General features: G+C 47.2%; 1 protein-coding gene across 5 annotated transcripts in view; it reads left to right on the top strand.

Annotated features, from left to right (window-relative positions):
* The window catches only part of FAM184A (family with sequence similarity 184 member A), a 434,097-nt gene that overhangs the window by 334,002 nt on the left and 77,879 nt on the right, over window positions 1-22,216 (top strand). For all 5 annotated transcript variants that reach the window (XM_073627163.1, XM_073627164.1, XM_073627165.1 and 2 more), the window contains 2 exons: window positions 14,064-14,185; window positions 14,277-14,427. In XM_073627163.1, the coding sequence (XP_073483264.1) occupies window positions 14,064-14,185; window positions 14,277-14,427 (273 nt within the window). The remainder of the gene's footprint in view (window positions 1-14,063; window positions 14,186-14,276; window positions 14,428-22,216) is intronic.

The raw sequence follows: 22,216 nt of genomic DNA, 5'->3' as shown, positions 1-22,216 counted from the left end.
GGGGAATAACTCGCAAAACTGGGTGGGAATGCAAACTAAGTTTATTAACAAAAAATAGAAGAGTTTTTCCGAAATCCACTGTGGATAAGCGAGCGGAATCCACCTTATAATGAGACATAAAGGTGTTCCTGGAAGACCAGGTGGCCGCTCTGCAAATTGTTTCCGCCGAGACTCTACAGTAGGCCGACCAGGAGGTTGCCACTGCCCTGGTGGAGTGTGCCCTTAAGCCCTCAGGTACCTGATGGTTACTTAATGAATAAGCCTTCTTGATGGCCTTTACTAGCCATGACGCAATGGTGCGTGAGGATGCCGCTTGACCTCTCCTGAAGCCATGCGGGATGATTAGAAGACTTTCCGTCTTTCTGATGGATTTGGTTGCCGAGAGATACTCCGATATGTTACCCTTGACATCTAATGGATGAGGGTCGCCCTGATCCGTGATAAGTGCTGGGAGATTAATCTCCTGGTTGAAATGAAAGGATGAGGATACCTTGGGAATGAAGCGATCCGAAGGCCTCAGGACTAATCTGTCTGGATAAACAATCAGATATGGTTCACTAGCCAGTAGAGCTTGCATCTCTGACACCCTGTCACGTACCTGGTGATGGAGCCTGATATGCAGAGGACGGCCTCTCTTACAACTCTGACTTGGAGCCCCTGATAGAGCTGACAGGAAGCACCAAGATGCAGAGTCGCACGAGTGCCTGGCGGGATCACTGAACCTGGAGCTGGATCGGAGCACTCGGCCGGGCTGTAGAGGTGTCTGTAGGAATCCCAGAGCAGTGGTAGGCAGGTAGCTGGAGTGAGTAGACAACCAGTCCCCACAGGCAGAAGTGCAGGTGCAGCAGAAGGGATGGTGGCACCCTCGAGGCTGAAGAGAAGGCAGGTACAGGCAGGCCGGGTCATACACAAACGGGCACGTCAGGAACAGAGGCTGAAGCGGAAGCGGAATCAGATTACAGGCCGGGTCGTCAGCAGACTGGCAGCGAAGTGACAGAAGGAGCAGGCAGATGCAGAGTAGAGGACAAGCCGGGGTCGGATGCAGGCAGGAAACAGGAACGTCAGGAAGCAAGCCGGGTCACAACAGGAACAGAAGTCAGGTAGGTAATTGCAGGATACACAGGGAACGCTGTAGAGCAGACAGCACTGAGTCTGGAAACTGACTGAGTTTAAGTAGCCTGTTTGGGTGTCAAAAAGCTGTCACAGGGTGTGTGTGCACCAATGGAATTCTGACAGGGGCAGAGGTAACAGGTCATCTTCTTCGGCAGCCATTTTGGGTGCTGGCATGCCCTTCCTGACAGGCAGAGGTAACAGGTCGTCTTCTTCGGCAGCCATCTTGGGTGCTGGCATGCCCTTCCTGACACTGCCCCCTCCCAAAGGGCAGCCTCCGGATGCCCAACTTGGCCCACTTGTCAGGATGGGAGTTCTTAAAAGCTTGAACCAAATTTTGGGCATGGATATTACCTTCAGGTTCCCAGGAGTTGTCCTCTGGCCCATACCCTTTCCATTTTATCAGGAACTGGATCTGATTTCTTCTCTTCCTGCAGTCTAAGATTGTTTCCACCTCAAAATCTTCCTCCCCGTCAATAATTACAGGTTTAGGCGGGCCGGAACTTCGTCCTGGGAATGGGTCAGGAATGGCAGGTTTCAACAAGGTTATGTGGAACACAGGGTGGATTCTAAATGACTCAGGCAACTCTAATTCATACGCAACCTCATTGATCCGTCTCTTCACCGGAAATGGTCCTATAAATTTAGGGCCCAGTTTCTTCGAGGGACAGGCCAGTTTCAAATTAGTAGTTGCTAGCCACACTTGGTCACCAGGGTTCAAGATCAATTCTCCCCTTCTTTTTCTGTCAAAAACTTCCTTATTGTGTGCCTGTGTCTTGGCCATTGTTTCCTGTAGCAGTTTGTTATTGGCGTTGAAGAAATTTATAGTTTCGGAAACAGCTGGTACAGGGGAATCTGGAATTGTATTAGACAAAAAAGAAGGGTGGAAACCGTAGTTTGCAAAAAATGGAGATTGCTTTGTAGCAGAGTGTACTGAATTGTTATAAGAAAACTCGGCCAGGGGAAGAAGAGAAGCCCAATCGTCTTGAGAAAATGAGGAGAAACATCTCAGGTACTGTTCGAGGGTTTGATTAGTCCTCTCTGCCCATTCGTTTGTGGGTGATATGCAGAAGAAAATGAAAGTTCAATCCCGAGTGCATCACATAAGGCTCTCCAGAATCTGGATGTAAACTGCACCCCACGGTCGGACACAATATTGGCCGGAATCCCGTGAAGCCTTACGATCTCCTTGACAAAGGTTTGAGCTGTTTCTCGAGCAGATGGTGTGCCCTTCATGGGCAGGAAGTGTGCCATCTTAGATAGTCTACAAAAATGGTGTTGTGGCCCTCAGATGGGGGAAGTTCTACAATAAAATCTATTGAGATCATCTTCCAAGGTCTACTGGGGACAGGTAAGGGTTTTAGCAGACACCAGGCTCTGGATCTGCTGGTTTTATTGCGGATGCAAGTGGTGCAAGATTCCACATATTTCCTACAATCTTTTTCCACCCCAGGCCACCAAAATGTCCGTTGTACTAATTCAGTTGTCTTGCCAATGCCAAAATGACCTGCCAGCACATGATCATGGCATCGCACCAGGATGGCCATTCGGAGGTCTTCCGGCACAAAGACCTTGTCTTCATGCCAAAGTAGCCCATCCTTTGCCAGTAGAGAGACCCCGGCTGGTGAAGGGTTCCTTACTAGAGTTTGTTTAATTTGTTTTATTAACTCTCCTTGAAGTAACAGGAAGTTCCCAGGGGATAGAATGGTATCCGGAGATGAGATTTCTTCAGGTTTGCTGAACATGCGTGATAACGCATCAGGTTTTGCATTCTTGGATCCAGGCCTGAATGTTAAGTGAAAAGTGAATCTAGAAAAGAATAGTGCCCACCTGGCTTGTCGGGGTTTCAATCCTTTTGCTGTTCTTAAATACTCGAGGTTCTTATGATCGGTATAGATTAAGATTGGGTGTGCGGCCCCCTCTAGAAGGTACCTCCATTCCTCCAGGGCGGCTTTGATGGCCAAAAGTTCACGGTCCCCGACGTCGTAGTTCCTTTCAGCATTTGACAGCTTGCGGGAAAAAAAAGCAACTGGATGCAGTAGAGCCTTAGCTCCCCACCTCTGAGACAATATTGCTCCTACCGCTGTTTCTGAGGCGTCTACTTCCAAGACGTAGGGCAAGGCTGGGTCAGGGTGTTTCAGGACAGATGCAGATGTGAAAAGTCTTTTTAGGGTGTCAAAAGCTTTCTGAGCTTCCAGAGACCAAGAGAATCTTGTACCTTGTTTGGTTAAACTTGTAATGGGGGATATGATTGCAGAAAAATTTCTGATGAATTTTCGATAAAAATTTGTAAACCCCACGAAACGTTGGACACCCTTCTTATCACTGGGAGCAGGCCAATCCAGGATGGCTGTAACCTTCTGGGGATCCATCTGGATGCCTTCGGTGGAAATGATTAAACCCAAGAATTGGATGCTTTGGCGTTCAAATACACATTTCTCTGGTTTTGCATAAAGTCCGTGTTGTCGAAGGCGACTCAATACATTCTTGACGTGACTACGGTGGTGATCTAGAGAGGGAGAGAAAATTAGTATATCATCAAGATAAACAACAACAAATAGATCCAGGAAATCTCGGAAGACATCGTTGATGAAGTGCTGAAAGGTAGCTGGGGCATTGCAAAGTCCAAAGGGCATCACAAGGTATTCAAAATGCCCAAACCGTGTGCGGAACGCCATCTTCCATTCATCCCCCTCTCATATGCGAACCAGATTATAAGCACCCCGAAGATCCAATTTTGTGAAAATGGTGGCCGTACCGAGTCGCTGGAATAATTCAGGCACAAGTGGAAGAGGGTAACGGTTTTTTACAGTGACCTTATTAAGTTCACGGTAGTCCACACAGGGCCGTAATGAGTGGTCCTTTTTTTCTACAAAGAAGATCCCCGCACCGGCAGGAGATGTGGAGGGGCGAATAAACCCCTTTTTAAGGTTGTCATCAATGTAGTCTTTCAAAGCAACAAGTTCAGATTCAGATAGAGGAAAGATCCTGCCAAAAGGAACTTTAACCCCAGGAAGGAGCTCAATTGGACAGTCATAAGCCCTATGAGGAGGAAGCGTTTCTGCCCCTTTTTTGCTGAAAACATCCAGAAAGTCGTGATATGCTACTGGAACGACTTGGCGGGCTTCGGACTCCAAATCGATGCACAGCAGGGGAGATTGGTCCTGATGATTCTCTTGCCAACAATGCTGAAGGCAATAGGGGGAAAGAAACTTGATTTCTTCTGTAACCCAGTTAATGTAAGGGTTATGAGCTTTTAACCAAGGCATACCCAGAATGATTGGGAACAGAGGGGAAGCGGTTGCATCTAGGCGTAGAAGCTCTTGATGGTTCTCGGCAATAGTGGTAGATAATGGGATGGTTTCATGAGTAACCAATCCAGATTTAATGGTGGATCCGTCTGCCAGATGTACAGAAAGTCTCTGAGCCTTGGGTAGTAGAGGAATTTGATGTTTGGCAGCAAAAGCTAAATCTATGAAACAGCTGCAAGCTCCAGAGTCAATTATAGCGGGGGTCTGGATAGTTCCTCCTGGGAGCTGTAACAAAATGGAAAGAGCAAGATGAGCAGAGTGATTGGGTAGAGATGGAGGAGAAGCGGATGTAACTGAGAGGCACTTGCGGATCTTGACCGGACAAGACCTCATATAATGTCCTGATCCTCCACAGTACAGGCAAAGATTTAGCTGGCGTCTGCGCTGGCGTTCTTCTGTAGTCAGAGAAGGACGGAGGAGACCAAGCTTCATGGGTTTAGGTGCGTCTGAAGCGGATGCGGCAGGAGCAGGTGAAGCGGGACTGAAAGAACCAGACACTTGTGGAAGCATCCATACTGGACGGGACTGGTCGGTGGCTCGTTCCGACCTACGTTCCCTTAAGCAACGGTCAATCTGGATTGACAAATTTATAAGTGTCTCCAAGGTGGAGGGGACACCTGTTCGTGCTAGCTCGTCCTTGAGATTATCAGAAAGGCCCATGCGGAACTGGTAACGCAGGGCAGCATCGTTCCAGTTAGTGTCGGAACTCCAGCGCCTGAATTCTGAAACATAGTCCTCCACGGCCCTGTGACCCTGTTGAAGCGTGTGAAGGGCGGCTTCCGCAGTAGCGGCTTGCTGGGGGTCTTCATATAACTGAGCCATGGCTCCAAAAAAGGAGGCTAAGTCCGTCAGAGATGTGGCCTTTTGTTCAAGGAGTCGGTGAGCCCAGGCCTGTGGTTCCCCCTGAAGCAAGGAAATGACAAACCCGACCTTGGTGGCTTCCAGGGAGAAGGTTCGTGGTTGTAGCGAAAAATAGAGTTTGCATGCATTGCGGAAGGCTCTGAACTCGTTGCTTTCTCCGTGGAACTTTTCAGGAGTTGGGACTCTGGGTTCAGGTGGTAGCATAATGACTGCAGGAGCTGCTGGCATCCCAGAAGCGGAAGGTGCTTGAGCAGCAGAGGCAGACAAGGTCTGTATTTGGCCTTCCAGCTGGGTATAACCCTGTTGTAAGTCCTTTACAGCTTGTGTTAATCCGGCTAGGTGTTGGCAGAGTTCCTCCATAGGAGAAGGTCCTTGCACAGGCTCAGACATGGCTGTCTGCTACTGTCACGTACCTGGTGATGGAGCCTGATATGCAGAGGACGGCCTCTCTTACAACTCTGACTTGGAGCCCCTGATAGAGCTGACAGGAAGCACCAAGATGCAGAGTCGCACGAGTGCCTGGCGGGATCACTGAACCTGGAGCTGGATCGGAGCACTCGGCCGGGCTGTAGAGGTGTCTGTAGGAATCCCAGAGCAGTGGGAGGCAGGTAGCTGGAGTGAGTAGACAACCGGTCCCTACAGGCAGAAGTGCAGGTGCAGCAGAAGGGATGGTGGCACCCTCGAGGCTGAAGAGAAGGCAGGTACAGGCAGGCCGGGTCATACACAAACGGGCACGTCAGGAACAGAGGCTGAAGCGGAAGCGGAATCAGATTACAGGCCGGGTCGTCAGCAGACTGGCAGCGAAGTGACAGAAGGAGCAGGCAGATGCAGAGTAGAGGACAGGCCGGGGTCGGATGCAGGCAGGAAACAGGAACGTCAGGAAGCAAGCCGGGTCACAACAGGAACAGAAGTCAGGTAGGTAATTGCAGGATACACAGGGAACGCTGTAGAGCAGACAGCACTGAGTCTGGAAACTAACTGAGTTTAAGTAGCCTGTTTGGGTGTCAAAAAGCTGTCACAGGGTGTGTGTGCACCAATGGAATTCTGACAGGGGCAGAGGTAACAGGTCATCTTCTTCGGCAGCCATTTTGGGTGCTGGCATGCCCTTCCTGACAGGCAGAGGTAACAGGTCGTCTTCTTCTGCAGCCATCTTGGGTGCTGGCATGCCCTTCCTGACACACCCTTTTAGCCGATTCTATGGCTTTTAAGAACGAAACCTTTAGTGTTAGATCCCAGAGAGAGATGTTCTCGAGCGGGAAAAAAGGCTCTTTCGATAGCGCTTCCAGAACAACTGAGAGTTCCCAGACCGGGAAGGAAGGTTTTCTGGGAGGCCTCAGTTTTAGGCAGGCCCTTTGAAACTGGATGACAAGAGGATCTTGTGCCCACTTAACTCCTGTTAATGCGGATAGGGCCGACACTTGAACCTTCAGGGTGCTTGACCTAAGGCCCTTTTCTAGGCCTGACTGAAGAAATTCCAGGATCTGTGTTACCGAAGGGGAGGATGAGTCCCAGCCTTGCTGCTGAGTGAATGCGACAAATTTCTCCCAGACCCGTCTGTAGGTGTTGTTGGAGGTAGGCCTTCTGGCCTGGATTAAGGTGTCCACCACCTTTTGGGAACAGCCTTGATCTAAGTACCTAGCCCTTTCAGTCTCCAGGCCATCAAATGTAGTTTATCCGGGTTCGGGTGAAGTAGATTGCCCTGGGAGAGCAGGTCCGTCGATAACGGGAGGAGCAGGGGATCTGCCGTGTTCAGTTGCATGAGGGTAGTAAACCACGGCCTCCTCGGCCAAAAAGGAATTACTGCTACTACCAATGCCGTTGTTTTCTTGAGCCTCAGGAGTAACCTCGCTATGAGGAGAGTCGGAGGAAAGATGTAGCCCAGGCGGAAATCCCAGGGGTGTTGGAGGCAATCTGTCCCCTCTGCTGAAGGAAAGGGAATAATTGACAGGAATCTTTGGCATTTTGTATTTGCTGGTGTTGCTGCAAGGTCTATCTTCGGTGATCCCCAGGTCCGGGATATGAGAGCATATGTCTGGGGACTCAGAGACCACTCGGAGGCAAAATTCCTGCTCAGTGAGTCGGCCAAGATGTTTTGGGCTCCCGGGACATAAACTGCCCTCAAGTCTGACAGGTTCAGCTGTGCCCATTCTAAAACAGATGGACCTCCTGCATCATGGACCTGCTTCTGGTGCCCCCTTGCCTGTTGATGTAGGCGACAGCCACTCTGGTGTCCATTCTCAGAAGGACCTGCTTCCATTTTGAACGACTCTATCCGGATTGACGGTTGAGGTTCTTCAGGTCCAAGACTGGACGCAAATCCCCTGACTTCTTTTTTACTAAGAAAAGTGGGGAGTAGAAGCCTTTGCCTCTTTGTGATAGCGGGACCTCCACTATCGCCTGTTTCTGGAGCAGATCCTGAATGTACTGGACTAAAGACAGCCTTTTTTCTCGGGATGGAGGTAGCTTGGTTGAGCAAAATTGATCCCTTGGGGGGCGACCTTTGAACGACCATCTGTGCCCGAAATGAATGGTGGACACTGTCCATGGGTCTTTTATCGTTCCCGCCCAGACCAGCCTGAACTTTGTGAGTCTGGCACCCACTACCGCTGGTTGGGCGGGTGTCCCTTCAAAAGGACTTCTGGTCATTGGAGGCAGGGGTTTTGGGTTTCTGGAATTTGAAGAAGGATGTCTGAGGGTTCTTCCAACTCCTTCTATACTCTTTTCCGGGTCTATAGGTTTTTGCATCCCTGTATCACTCTGGGAGATTGCGTCTAAAGAGAGACGGTCTCTGCTGTTTCGGTCTTTTGTCTGATGGGATAAGACCTGACTTCCCGCCGGTTACTTTTGAAATTGCAGTATCCAGCTTTGTCCCGAAGAGGTTTACCCCGTCCAGGTGGTTTACCCCGTCGTACGGGATTTGGCACCAATTGGATTTTGAGGCGGGATCAGCCGACAAGAGCTTAAGCCATAGCGCCCTGCTGGCCATCACAGCGGCCAGCATGGACCTTGATGCGGATCTAATAGTGTCCACAGAAGCCTCCGCTACAAAATACCCTGCAAGGCTAAGTTCTTGTAGGGCCTTGATTATCTGCTCTTGGTCTGCGCCCTCAGCAACGAGTTTTGCGGTACCAGAGGACCAACTGGAGATAGCTTTTCCAACCGCAGCCAGTGCGATTGCTGGTCTGCAAGCGCCTTCTGCTAATAGGTAAGCTTTTGTAAGGTCAGTATCGACCTTTCTATCAAGCACATCCCTGAACGTCACTGCGTCTTCAATAGGGAGCGTCACATGTGTCTACTACTGGGGGGGGGTAACCAAAGGGGATACCTTGGGTTCCCTAAGCGGGTACAATTTGGTAAGTCTGTTGGTTAGACTAGTCTTCTTTTCAGGATTCTGCCATTCCTCTTTAATCAGCTCATCTAATTCATCGATGAACGGGAAAGCCTCCGGAACTCTTTTGAGATTTGGGAAATACTTCCTCTGTTTCTGCTGTGCCTCCTTAGGTTCCTCCCAGCTTATCGCTTCCCTAACCGATTTAACGAAAGGCTCTATAAGCGAAAAATCAAATCCGGCTGATGCTTCCAGCTCTTCATTGTCCAACGGGAATTCTTGTTCCCTTGATGTACTGGGATAGGTAGGGGAGGCTCTCTGGGCTTTAAACTCCGCATCGGGAGTTGAGACTTGAGGAGTTGAGACTCCAGTAGGCTCTATGGTATCCAGTTCTTTCTCCCTGGTGGCCTCATCAATGCATCTGCGACAAGCCAGTTTGTCTGGGAGGGCTGTGGCCCCGCATACCCAGCAAGTGTTCCCGACCGGGCGGGAGGGGTGCACAGGTGACTGGCGTCTACTTGCAGGGGATCTTCTGTGGTAAGAGCGGCTATGCCTTGAGTAGGATCGACTCCTTCTACGGCTTCCCCTGTGGCCTGAGCGACTTCTTCCGCATGAGCGGCTTCGCCTATGGCCGGAGCGGCTTCTTCTGTGCGAGGTCTCTCTTCGCCTTGATTTGGACAATCTTGACGACCTGATAGGGCTGACCAATTAGGCAGCGTCAGCGCAATCCTGCTCTCTTTTTCGATCTTCACTACTTACCAAAGGGATTCCCCCCCCTTACCTATTAGGCTGATGGTGATCTGCTGGGGCAGGGGCCTCCATAGAAAAAGAAGGGTGATGCACCTGAGAGAGAGACAGGAAGGTAAGAACATGCAAAGCAAGTGAAGAAAAGTGCATGGAGATAAAAAAGCCACTTACCCAGAAGGGGGGGTACGCCGAGAATATAATCAGAGCTAAAATGCAGACAGAATACGTTCAGGGAGCAGGAGGAGCACTAAATGAGAATCAGGAGCTTTTTTAAAAGTACCGCCCTGGGCGCCGAGGTCACGTCCCGCTCGCACATGTGAAGTAGTGCCGCGAAACGCTCAGCGCCATCTTGGAGCCTGGCAAAAATGAAGGGATGCCCTGAGGCTATGTACTGCGCATGCGCGGAAGCGCCGAGATGCTCAGCGCGCTGTGGAGAGCCATAGGACTACAAGGCACAGAAAAAACACAATAAGTGATATGAAAGATTTTGGAGACCGCTGCACAACAACTAAGCCTATTTAAGGCTTATACTGGAGCCGCAACATACCCCTGAGATCACCAGAATGGGGTTCCTTCCATCTAGCTCATTTAGAGGCTGTACAGGTAAGGACTTCCACCCAGGAGAGGCTAGAACCTGGCTGGGGCGAAGCGGTAAGGGGGTGCTTCTTAATCCGTTCGGTCCTGGCAGATGAGGAAAAATAAGAGAATACTGGGGCGGGGTCCCTCTCTACAATTTATAGCTATGTGGTCCTATCAGGTTGTGGGGGCGGAGTCACAACCCAAAGTGTATGCTGCCATGATGCGACAGGAAAATCTGTTATGGAGAGCTGTAATCAGCTCTCTTGCTGATAATGACTTTTGTAACCAGTAGTGCAAGAGGGCATCTAGGGTGAGAACATTTAACCCCAAGACAGGTTTCTTCTATTGTAGGCTATTTGTTATGTTTCTGAAACCTCCACCATACAAAACATACGTCATCTCCATAGACTCTGCACAAGGCAGTTTTTGCATAAATCAGTTTCAATTCAATCAAATTAATTCATTTAAATCATGTTCCTTTTGTATGTTTCTCAGCTATAAAATGGAAATATACACTAAAAAATAGGGAGGCATGCTGGATGTGAGCATCAGGGAGATATAACAAAACAAAATTCAGTGCAGTTATATTTTCATTAAACAATAATTAATCGGGGTTGATTTGCTAAAGGCAAATATACTGTGCACGCTGCAAGTGCAGTTGCATGCATTTTCCGCAGAGCTTAGTGAATGTGGTTAAGCTTCACTTTGTAAAGAATAACCAATCAGGTGCAAGGGAAAAAAAGACAGCATTTTTGCTTGCACATGATTGGATGATGGAAATCAGCAGAGCTTCCTTTGCTTTATGAAATAAAACTCATTGTATTTTAAAAGTGACCTATACCTGAATCTGTCTTGATATCAGTCTCCAGTAATCCTCTGTGTTGTAGCCAAACAGGCACCTTTGCACGCCAGTACCCTTGCAAATAACGTGCTGAGAGGCGACCTGTGACCTGCTCCTTCAGCCATATGCAGACCTGTGGCAAGGACATAGTCTATCTGTAATAATAAAAAAAGTAAAGAAAAATAAGATCGCCAACCTGTATGTACTGGCTTGCTGGGTAGACAAAATTACAAACCACTCCCATATATGCATTTAATTGTGTTTTTAGTGTGAAGTGTGTTTTTAATTAAATGAAAAATATATAATTTACCACTTCAGACAGATGGCTGCATGGAAGTACCCATGGATTATGGCACTAACACCTAAAAAAGGTAGTAAGATCAACTGGTATTTTCCGGTTTGAGTATCATCAGTGCTTGAATATAACAATTACCATAAGTAAAATAAAATGCCCAAATTGTGGTGAAAGCATATGCAAACCCTACCAATTAACTACCTATTTTCTCCCTTTTGGTCTTCTCAAGCGTAACTTTTCCCCCCCCCAACACAAATTTGGGAGCAGGCAGGGTTTTTTTATTGCAGAGGAGACATACTATATTATTGGAAAACCTCAAATTGTAGTTTGTCACAGGAATGTCACAGTTTCAGTATCCTATAAACTAACATCTGTGCTTCAGTGTAGCACATAATAGTCACAGATCTCCGTCTGGACTGACTAGGCACAGATCTGCACATCAGGCTCAGTTCACACCTAAACCAGCCACGGATCGCACAGCAACGCTGTCCGTCCCTGTTCTCCGTTTCAGGGACAAATCAGGGCAGAATCTATACCTGAATTCGGCCCTGAAACGGAGCCAAAGAAGCAAACCGTTTCTGTGCAGTGCACTCCGCAGCCGCCCCGAAGACATAGAGATAGAGAGCCGGTCACATTCTCCTGCTATGCGAATTGGATGCGGGGAAACCCACATACAATTTGCATAGGTGTGAACCCGGCCGGCCTTAAGCTATGCCTCTGATAAGCTTTCAGATGCCCATCCATAGTGAATCTGGGCCAGGAGAGTTGGTCTCCTTCTTTCCTGCCTAGTGGATCAGAGGGGAAGAAGCAGGTAGTAGGTTCTCCCTAAGTGTCCAGACAAACATTCACCAAAAAGAACAGGCAGTGGACAACTCTTTGCTGCTTTGCTGCCTGCACTTCTCACTTCCCCCAGAGATCACTTCCTGATCGCCGAGGAGGGAGGAAAAGCAGTGATACTGGTCTGCAAAAGCAGAGCATCGGGTATGTACGCTGTCACTGCCCAATACACCCCTGATAACTTTCTGCATTCTCTGCTTCTGCTAAATGTTACCATTTAGCATTTTCCCTAGTTATCTTTGTGCACTACAGAACACCTTACCCCTATGTTATGGAAAGAAGGAGGGGGGGGTGTTCTTTACTAAGACAGGAATTAAGTTACTAGCAGGACCATCAGGTGAAAATAGTTACATCGTTACATATAGTTAGTGAGTTTGAAAAAAGACACAAGTCTATCTAGTTCAACCAATAAAGGAAGGAATAAATAAGGGGGAAAAAACTGGAAAAAGAAAACGAATGCAGCCATTATGTTTAGTTGTAATATATACATTAACAGTTTTGTTTTTGAGTTTGCATATGCTTAAAAGTAATACAAAAAATATTTTTCTATATAGTTTATCATTTCTTGTGAAGTGCTAGTTATTAGACACAATCCAAAATAAACCAAGGGCTACAGCATCACCGGGTATAGTGACTTGCAGGATAGATGAATACATATTTATGTTGCTTGTTATTTTTGTAGTTGATAATGTCAGTGGGAGGTAGACGGATGTTTGAGAGAAAAGCAAGCATGGTTCGCTATGCCACTGGCTAGCAGGTCAGATATTATCCCTCCAAGAGACCTTAGTGAAGGTGAGTTATAAAGTTCTTTAGAAGAGTGATTTAGATGCAGCAATAGGAAAAAGAAAATAACATAAATTAGTAATGACATTGCTATTCTTGTCATAGAGAGAAAGCTGAAAAGTAAAGAATGAATACAGACATTTTAAACATAACAGTGCTTCATAATGTCTATTGATAAATTGTCTTATATGGTACCTAGACCTAGAGCAGTTGTTCCTTGTAGCCACTGGTTATTCTGCTGTTACTCCTCCTACGCTAACATATCCCACAAATCATTTATACTGCCTTGTCACAAGTCACAGGTCATAAAATATGTGTGGATAAGCATTTTCTCTCTAGGTGCTTTTGTGCTTCTCAATCTGCTGGTCAGAACCTGCATTTAAAGCCCAACTCCAGGCAAAAAAAAACGTTTTTCCATGCAGTGAGGCTGTGCCCGCGCTGCACAGGTTAACTGCTCGTTTTTGTCTAGCGGAGAGGAGAAAGGAGATCTACTTACCTAATCCTCTGATCCTCCCAGCATAAGACTAGTCCGGCACCCCCTGCTGTAGCGGTCTTGAGTCACGGTCCAGCGGTCCACCGCTAGACCGTGGGGGAACGCCGTTTTTGATGGAATGAAGGATTGGGTGAGTAAAAGCTTTCTCCTCACCCCTAGACAAAATGAGCAATTGAAAACTTTTTTTTTACCCGGAGATGGCCTTTAAACCATGTTGCTTAATATTAATGCTTTTGGCATGGAAAGGAAAGACAGGCAAAGTAGCACAAGAGGAAAAAGGAGATTTACTTACCTAATTACCTTACCTGATCCTTCCAGCACAAGACCTGTCCAGTACCCCGCGCTCTATCGGTCTTGAGTTGTGGACTGTTCCTGACGTCATCAAGCCCAGAGCAGGCTCCATAGACCAGGAAAAGTCCACGGCTGGACTGTGAGGGAATGCTGTTTTCTGATGGAACAAAGAATCAGGTGAGTATAAGCTTTCTCTTCACCCCTGGACAAAACAAGCAATTGACCTGTGCAGTGCGGGCACAGTCCCACTACATGGGAAAACTTTTTTTTTGCCCAGGGTTCGGGCTTTAAAGGATGTTACTGCTTTTGACATTGAAAGGTAGAGTGTAACTTGTAAGTCCCAGTGAAAGGAAGAATAAGCTCTGTGGAGACTGGTTGGGACTGTGAATATGCAAAGAACTCTACTGCTAACCAGACAAGTGAGGGGATTCCCCTGAATACATCATCACTTATAAGTTTTTCTTATTCATTTTGTCATTTACACTTTTAAAATGTTTACATATACTGTATATAAATAATGAACATGAAAATAATTTTGTGATCTGGATTTTGTTCACAGTCTGCGAATTTCTATGTTAATTTTGCAGGGGGGGCTGGAAAAGGAAAGACAGAAGCATGAGTCAGTGATATCTGCCATGCGAGAAGAAGAGAGACTGAAGATAGACAAAGTAGCACGAGATCTTGAACTCAAATGGACTGAGACCCTCAGGTATTGTTGGAAATATATTGTTTATGACAAAAGCAGAAAAACGTGGATTGTAGTATACTCTGTATGTATACCATATTTTTTTTCATTGTAGGCAAGAATGCAGTAAGCTTCGAGAAGAGCTGAAGATACAACATGATGAAGACAAGAAGGCTGCAATGGCTCAGCTCTTGCAACTGAAGGAGAGAGAAATAAATACAGCAAAGGACAGTTGGCAAAAGAAAGTGGAGGACCTTCTAGACCAGGTACCGCATATCTGTCAGGTACCGCATATCTGTGTGGTGTTGTGGGTCAGGTACATTCATAAAAATAAGATGACGCACTGCTTGAGAAATGATTTTATTTACCTATTGAATACTTGTAGTTATTTTATTGACATCCCGTTGAGTATATGATATACAACTTCTAACCTGCTACATCGATCAGGGCCTGGTCCTGGGTAGATTGATGAATAAGAATATGTAGTGATTGGCCTCTACACCTACAACATCCTCTAACTAATTGCAATAGATATATCAGATGGTGATTATTATAATGAACACCTACATACAATACAGAAATGTTGGCCATTCTTGGCAAAATGACTAACCAATTTTGTGTCTTACTTCTAGACTTCTTATGATTAATAAATGCATATATCTAGTTTAATGCTCTGAATAATGCATGTTTACGCTTCTGAGCATTTTACACTTATGGCTTAGAATCCATTGTGTATGCGCTGCATTTAAATGAATGTATCGAAAGTCATCAAATGTAAATATGCCATTTCTTGTTTGTATTAGGTTTGCCCATTTTAATCACATCATTTATTTGACCATTGTATTTTTTTTGTCATTTAATTAAAAAAAGGCATGTGTGTTTGAGATTCTGTATATGCAGTGCAACCAAACACAGAATTCAAAAGATATCTGATGTCTTGGTAAGATAAGATGCACATGTGTATCGGTAAGGATGGATTAAGGTCTGAATATTATTATATTATTAGTTTATATATATATATTATATGATTAATGTTTATAAGTCTATGTGTATGTGAAGGAAAAAATTGTTCTGCGTGTATATCAAAAAATTTGAATATATTTTGTTCATTCTTATTTGTATATACATACATTTTTGATTAGACATAAAACAGTTTGTCACACATTATTACACAAATCCCCCAGTTGTATATTAGTGTACTTTATTTGCACTGACATGAAATAGACTGCATATTGTTTACATTTATTTTTAAAAGTGAACTACTGTGCATGCTGGGAAATCTGCTGAAAGCATTGCAGCATATCTGCACCATTTGGCACTGATAGTGAAATATTTGAATAAATATCTTTAGGATGTGTAAAGTTAAAAAAAAGTCTTAAAACAGTAGGCATCAAATGTGGTGCTAAGGTTGGTATTTTGGTGGTACTGATTTCTTGAACCTTTTGACAGTACTTAGAGCAAAAATATTTAACGCCTAAGTATCATGCTTTTCTGCATCTGTCCTACAGTGTGTGTGTGTGAGATAGGTCATCCACAAAATTGTTTATCACTTCTTGGGTTATAAGCATTACAACCCAGGACCAGCTAAAACTTTTTGTTTTGTTTTGGATGTATCAAGGAAGGGTTAGATTTTCTGTCAGGTTTTAATTGTTGTCTGTGTCCTGTTTAGAAGATAGTTCTGTAGGCATTGTGTTGTAATGTGGCCCCATTCGCTTAAATGGGTCACATTCGGCTGGTGATGGTGCCTACTGAACAAGGGGTTTCGTTCCTGCCGCAGCCATGAAGCAAAGCATTGCGTCAGCGGCATGTGTACACCCACAGCTGCTGCCTTTGCAGCTTAAGGGGGAGTAGTTGGGGACAGTAAAAATGCAGCTTAATCATATGTTTTACCACGCTCTAACTACAAGTGTAAATGAGGCCTAATGGGGACGTAGACAGCAATAAAAACAAGAAAGTGGCTGTTAAAACGGTTGTAAACCCAAAAAACAGAATTTAAACCAAACAGTTTATCTATTACAGCATAAGAGCACAACTCACTTGTCCTTAGCCTGTCTGCGAAAAGAGCAGCCTGTCAGCTCCAACCCTCCCCGCTTTGATAATGAAAAAAATACTGACCCCAGCAAAAAAAAAAAAGGTGGCGCCACGCCCCCTTACCTTTGAGTGACAGACATTAGGAAGAGACTCATGCTAAGCCAAACTAGTGTGATTGCCAGAGGGGAGTGCACAAATGGGAGGAGAGTCCAATGATATCATGTGTCAGGAAATGCCCTGTGGAAGAAACAATGCTGCTGGCCGAGCTGGTGCACATCTGTGTGCGTCTGTGCGCGTGTGATTCTCGGCGCCAAATGGCCTATTTAAACAGGATGTGCAGACAGGACCAGTGCTGTCTGATCTGCAGCGTCCTGTGACCCCTGCTCCTTGTAATTTGCTTCTGCGATCGATTCCTATGTTACCCGGCCTGCCTTTGGACTTTCCCTGCCTTCTGCCTGCACCTGACCCTGGCTCGTCTTTGACCTTGATTCTGCCTGCTCCTTTAAGTACTATGCTGCCCGCCAGTTACCAACCTGGCCTGTGACCCGACCTGCCTTGTCTACTGCACCTACTCCAGTATCTTCTGCCTGTGCAAAGACCCAGCCTGCCTGCACCTGCCTGTGATCCATATCCCTCTGGGCTGATCCACTGTCTGCCAGTACCAGCATCCCGGTGTGTGGTGTCCAGATATCGGTTGATTCCAGCCTGTCTGCTGTCCTGACCTTTCACCTTGCTGGTACTCATCCCTGCAGCATCAGGAAACCCCGGAGCGCCCTTCTGACAGCTAACCCGCTAGGCACTCATACCATTCTGCACTCCCGAGCCGCCTGTCTGCTCTATCAGGAGCCACGAGTCAGATACGTAAGGGGGGCCTTCCTCTGCATTATCGGGCTCATCCATCAGGTACGTGAGAACAAGACAGTATCAGACAGCCATGTCTGAGCCCGAGTGAGGAACCTCCCCCATGGAGGAACTGTGCCAACTGTGTCTGACACAAGCCGTCAAGAACTTGCAAGAGGGGTACACCCGGCTGGAAGAAGAGGTCCAAGCCTTGTCATCTCTCGCCAATCCTCAAGGCGCTGCTCATCCCTCTGCTACTTCAGCCATTACATCATCCGCACCTGCAGAACCAAGGGTACCTACACGCCTGAAAGGTTTTTGGGGGAACGCAGTAAATACAGAGCGTTCTGCAATGGCTGTGAACTCTATTTTACCTTACAGCCACGTACCTTCCCTCTGGAAGCAACCAAGGTGGGCTTCGTCATTTCACTGTTGGTAGGTGAGCCTCAAGCCACCACGTTCATTGACGCCATGTCTCAACTCCATGAGGACCCCCAGCAAACTGCCACTGCTGAGGCAGCATTGCATTCCCTTCAGCAAGGCCTCAGAGCGGCAGAGGACTATGTAGCCGAATTCAGGCGTTGGAGTTCTGACACCAATTGGAACGATGCGGCCCTCCGTTACCGATTCCAAATCCTCTAAAGGATGAACTGGCACGGGTAGGGATACCCCAATCTTTGAACACCCTTATCAACCTGTCGATACAGATCGACCAACGTCTAAGAGAACATCGATGTGAGAGATCTGCAGAACAATATCGTCCAACTTGGATACTACCCAAAGTTCCCAGCTTCCCCAGTCAAGCTCCTCCACCTCCAGTAGTTTCGGCACCCAATACTTCTGAGCCCATGCAATTGGGCTTACTCCGTCCTTCTCTCACCACAGAAGAACACCAGCGCCAGCGACTGAACAATCTGTGCATGTATTGTGGAGAACCTGGGCATTACGTGAGATCCTGTCCAGCGAAGAAGTGCCTATCAATCTCTTCTATTCATGTTCCTGCTTTACCCAACCAAATCTTCTCATCTTGCTCTTCCTATCCTGTTACAGCTCCCAGGAAGAAGTATCCAGGTGTCCGTCATATTTGACTTCAGAGCCTGCAGCTGCTTCATAGACTTGACTTTTGCAGCAAGACACCTTATTCCACTTCAAAGACCCGGGGACTATCTGTACATCTAGCCGATGGGTCCACCAATAAATCAGTCACACAAGAGACTGTTCCCTTGTTGGCTATCATCGCCTCCCATCACCAAGAATTACTACGGCTGGATGGCATTTCATCACCTTTATTCCCCATCATCCTAGGTATGCCCTGGCTGCAGGCCCACAACCCTCACATCGACTGGGCCACCGGGGGAAATCAAATTCCCCTCAACTTACTGCCAGCAACACTGTGTCACATACCTGACGGTAGAGCCTGATATGCAGGGGACGGCCTCTCTTACCCCTCTGACTCGGGGCCCCCTGGTAGAGCAGACAGGAGGCACAGGAGTGCAGAGTCGCACGAGTGCCTGATGGGTTGCAGACCATGGGACTTGAAGCAGCTGCAGGTGGAACACACACTGGCGGGCACATCAGCAGCAGGTGCGGAGGCAAAAGCGTAGTCAGGATACAGGGGCGAGTCGGTGATGGGCTGGCAGCGAGGTAGTAGAGGGAGCAGGCAGATGCGATGGTCAGAATAAGCCAGGTCAGATGCAGGCAGCAAACAGCAGAGTCAGAGGCAAGCTGGGTCAGATAACAGGTATCAGATGCAGGCAAACAGGAACACACAGGAACGCTGTAGAACGGACAGCACTGGGTCTAGGCACTGACTGAGTTTAAATAGCCTGTTGGGCGCCAAAAGCTGTCACAGGGTGCGCAAGCGCACTGGCGCGCACATGCACACGCGCATGCACGCACCGGCGCACTGCCATTCTGACTGAGCAAACAGACTGTCTTGGATTCCCATCTTGAGTACTGGCATGCCCTTCTGGACAATGCGTGCGCATATGATTGCACGGGCACACGCAGATGCGCTGAGGCGTTCTGACAGGGGCTGAGGTCACAGGTCATCTTCTTTGGCCACCATCTTGGATACTGACTAGCCCTTCCTGACATTGCCCCCCTAACGGGCAGCCTCCGGATGCCCATTCTGGCCAACTTGTCAGGATAAGCCCTCTTGAAGGTTCGGATAAGTTCTTGGGCATGAATGTTGGCTTCTGGTTCCCACGAGTTGTCCTCAGGGCCGTATCTCCTCCACTTAATCAGGTATTGAACTTGATTCCTTTTTCTCCTGCAATCTAAGATCTCCTCTAGATCGAATTCCTCTTCACCGTCTACCACCACGGGTTTGGGTGGCCCTGTATTTCGATCCGGAAAAGGGTTAGGGACTGCGGGCTTCAGTAGGGCTATATGAAACACAGGATGGATCCTGAAGGTCTCTGGTAGTTCAAGTTCACAAGCGGCATTGTTAATCCACCTCTTTACAGGGAAAGGTCCTACAAATTTGGGACCTAATTTCCTCGAAGGACAAGCTAGTTTCAGGTTTGTTGTAGCCAACCAGACTTGGTCCCCCGGTTTTAGGATCAACTCCCCTCTTCTTTTCTTGTCGAAGATCTCCTTATTGTATGCTTGAGTCTTGGCCATCATCTCCTGTAACAGTTTGTTGTTGGAGTTAAAGAAATCCAACGTTTCAAGTACAGCGGGTACAGGGCTTTCCGGAATGTTATTGAACATAAAAGAGGGATGAAAACCATAGTTCGCGAAGAAAGGAGATTGTTTCGTGGCTGAGTGAGTAGAATTATTGTAGGAAAACTCGGCCAAGGGAAGTAGGGACACCCAGTCATCTTGTGAAAAGGAAGAGAAGCAGCGTAGATATTGTTCAAGTCTTTGGTTGGTCCTCTCTGGCTGCCCATTAGTTTGCAGGTGATAGGCTGAAGAAAATGAAAGTTCAATCCCAAGAGATTCACAAAAAGATCTCCAGAATCTGGAGGTGAACTGGACCCCTCTGTCAGAGATGATATTTGCCGGAACCCCATGGAGTCTTATAACTTCTCTGATGAAAATCCGTGCAGTTTCTTGTGCAGAAGGAGTACCCTTCATCGGAATGAAGTGGGCCATCTTGGATAATCGGTAGACTATCACAAAAATAGTACTGTAGCCCTCGGATGGGGGCAGCTCCACAATAAAGTCAATTGAGATCATTCTCCAAGGTCTGTTTGGGATGGGTAATGGTTTCAACAGACCCCAGGCCCTGGATTTGCTGCTCTTGTTGCGGATACAAGTAGTACAAGATTCTACGTATTTCCTGCAGTCCTTCGCCACCCCAGGCCACCAAAATTTCGCTGAACAAGTTCGGAGATCTTGCTGTCACCAAAGTGCCCTGCAAGCATGTGATCATGGCACATACCCAAAGTGGCTGTTCGCAGATCCTTCGGCACAAAGATCTTATCCTCATACCAGAGTAGCCCCTCCCTTGCCCGTAAGGTGGTCCCGGGTGGTGCAGAACTCCCCACTGAGGCTTACGTGATCTGGGTCATTAAGTCTCCTTGTAGAAGAAGGAAATTCCCAGAAGACAGGATTGTATCCGGGGGGGAGAATTCTTGAGATTTGCTGAACATGCGTGATAGTACGTCTGGCTTTATGTTCTTAGATCCGGGTCTGTATGTCAAATTAAAAGTAAATCTAGAAAATAAAAGTGCCCACCTGGCCTGCCGGGGTCTCAACCTCTTTGCTGTCCTTAGGTATTCTAGATTCTTGTGGTCTGTATAGATTAAGATTGGATGCGCAGCTCCTTCGAGAAGGTACCTCCATTCTTCTAGTGATCGCTAGAAGTTCGCGATCCCCGTTGTCATAGTTATTTTCCGCGCTTGACAGTTTACAAGAAAAGAATGCAACCGGGTGCAACAGGGCCTTGGGACCCTGTCTTTGGGGCAGAATAGCTCCAACCACTGTTTCCGAGGCATCCACTTCTAAAACATAGGGTAGGGCCGAGTCGGGGTGCTTCAGAACAGGTGTGGAAGTGAAAAACTTCTTCAGCGCCTCGAAGGCAGCCTGAGCCTCTGGGGACCAATGGAATCTGGAACCTTGTTTGGTGAGTTGTGTGATGGGGGCAATGATCGCTGAAAACCCCTGAATGAATTTTCAATAAAAGTTTGCAAAACCTATGAAGTGTTGAATGCCCTTCTTGTCACTGGCCAGTCCAAGATAGCTGTAAACTTCTGGGGATCCATCTTGATACCCTCAGTGGAAATAATCAGGCCCAGGAATTGGATACTCTGGCGTTCAAACTCGCACTTCTTGGGTTTGGCGTATAATCCATATTGTCGAAGGCGAGTTAGTACGCTTCTGCGGTGGTTTTCTAGGGAGGAAGGAAAGATTAGTATATCATCAAGGTATACAATAACAAACAAGTCCAGGAAGTCTCGCAAGATGTCATTAATGAAGTGCTGGAAAGTGGCCGGGGAGTTGCAGAGTCCAAAGGGCATTACGAGATACTCAAAATGCCCAAATCGTGTGTGGAAGGCAGTCTTCCTATCATCACCTTCTCGAATGCGCACTAAATTATAGGCGCCACGAAGATCCAGTTTTGTAAATATGGTGGCGGAGCCAAGTCTCTGAAAAAGTTTGAGTACTAATGGAAGTGGGTAACGGTTTTTAACTGTAACTTTGTTGAGCTCACGTTAATCCACACAGGGCTGTAACGGATGATCTTTCTTCTCAACAAAGAAAATTCCTGCCCCAGCTCGATATGTAGAAGGGCGGATGAACCCATTTTTAAGATTGTCATCGATGTAGTCTTTTAGAGCTACCAGCTCACTTTTGGACGGGGGAAGATTCTCCCGAAAGGGACTTTGACTCCCGGGAAGTAGCTCTGTAGGACAGTCGTAAAAACGGTGAGGAGGAAGGATCTCTGCCCCTTTCTTGCTAAATACATCCAGAAAGTCATGGTAGGCTGTGGGCACGAGCTGACTGATCTCAGAGTCTGTGTCAAGGCATAGCAGAGCGGGTACACCACAGGGGGTCTGTAAGCAGTACTGGATGCAGTAAGGGGAGACAAACTTAATTCCTTCCTTAGTCCAGTCAATGTGGAGTTTATTGGCCCTCAGCCAGGGCATACCAAGGATGACCGGGAACAAAGGGGAAGCGATGGCGTCCAGACGTAGCAGTTCTTGGTGGTCTTTGGAAATGGTGGTAAGCAGAGGA

The sequence above is a fragment of the Aquarana catesbeiana genome, linkage group LG04 (genome assembly GCF_042186555.1).
Source record: "Aquarana catesbeiana isolate 2022-GZ linkage group LG04, ASM4218655v1, whole genome shotgun sequence".
Lineage (NCBI taxonomy): Eukaryota > Metazoa > Chordata > Amphibia > Anura > Ranidae > Aquarana > Aquarana catesbeiana.
Note: the sequence above shows the minus strand (reverse complement) of the source record. Positions and strands in the feature narration are given on the sequence as shown.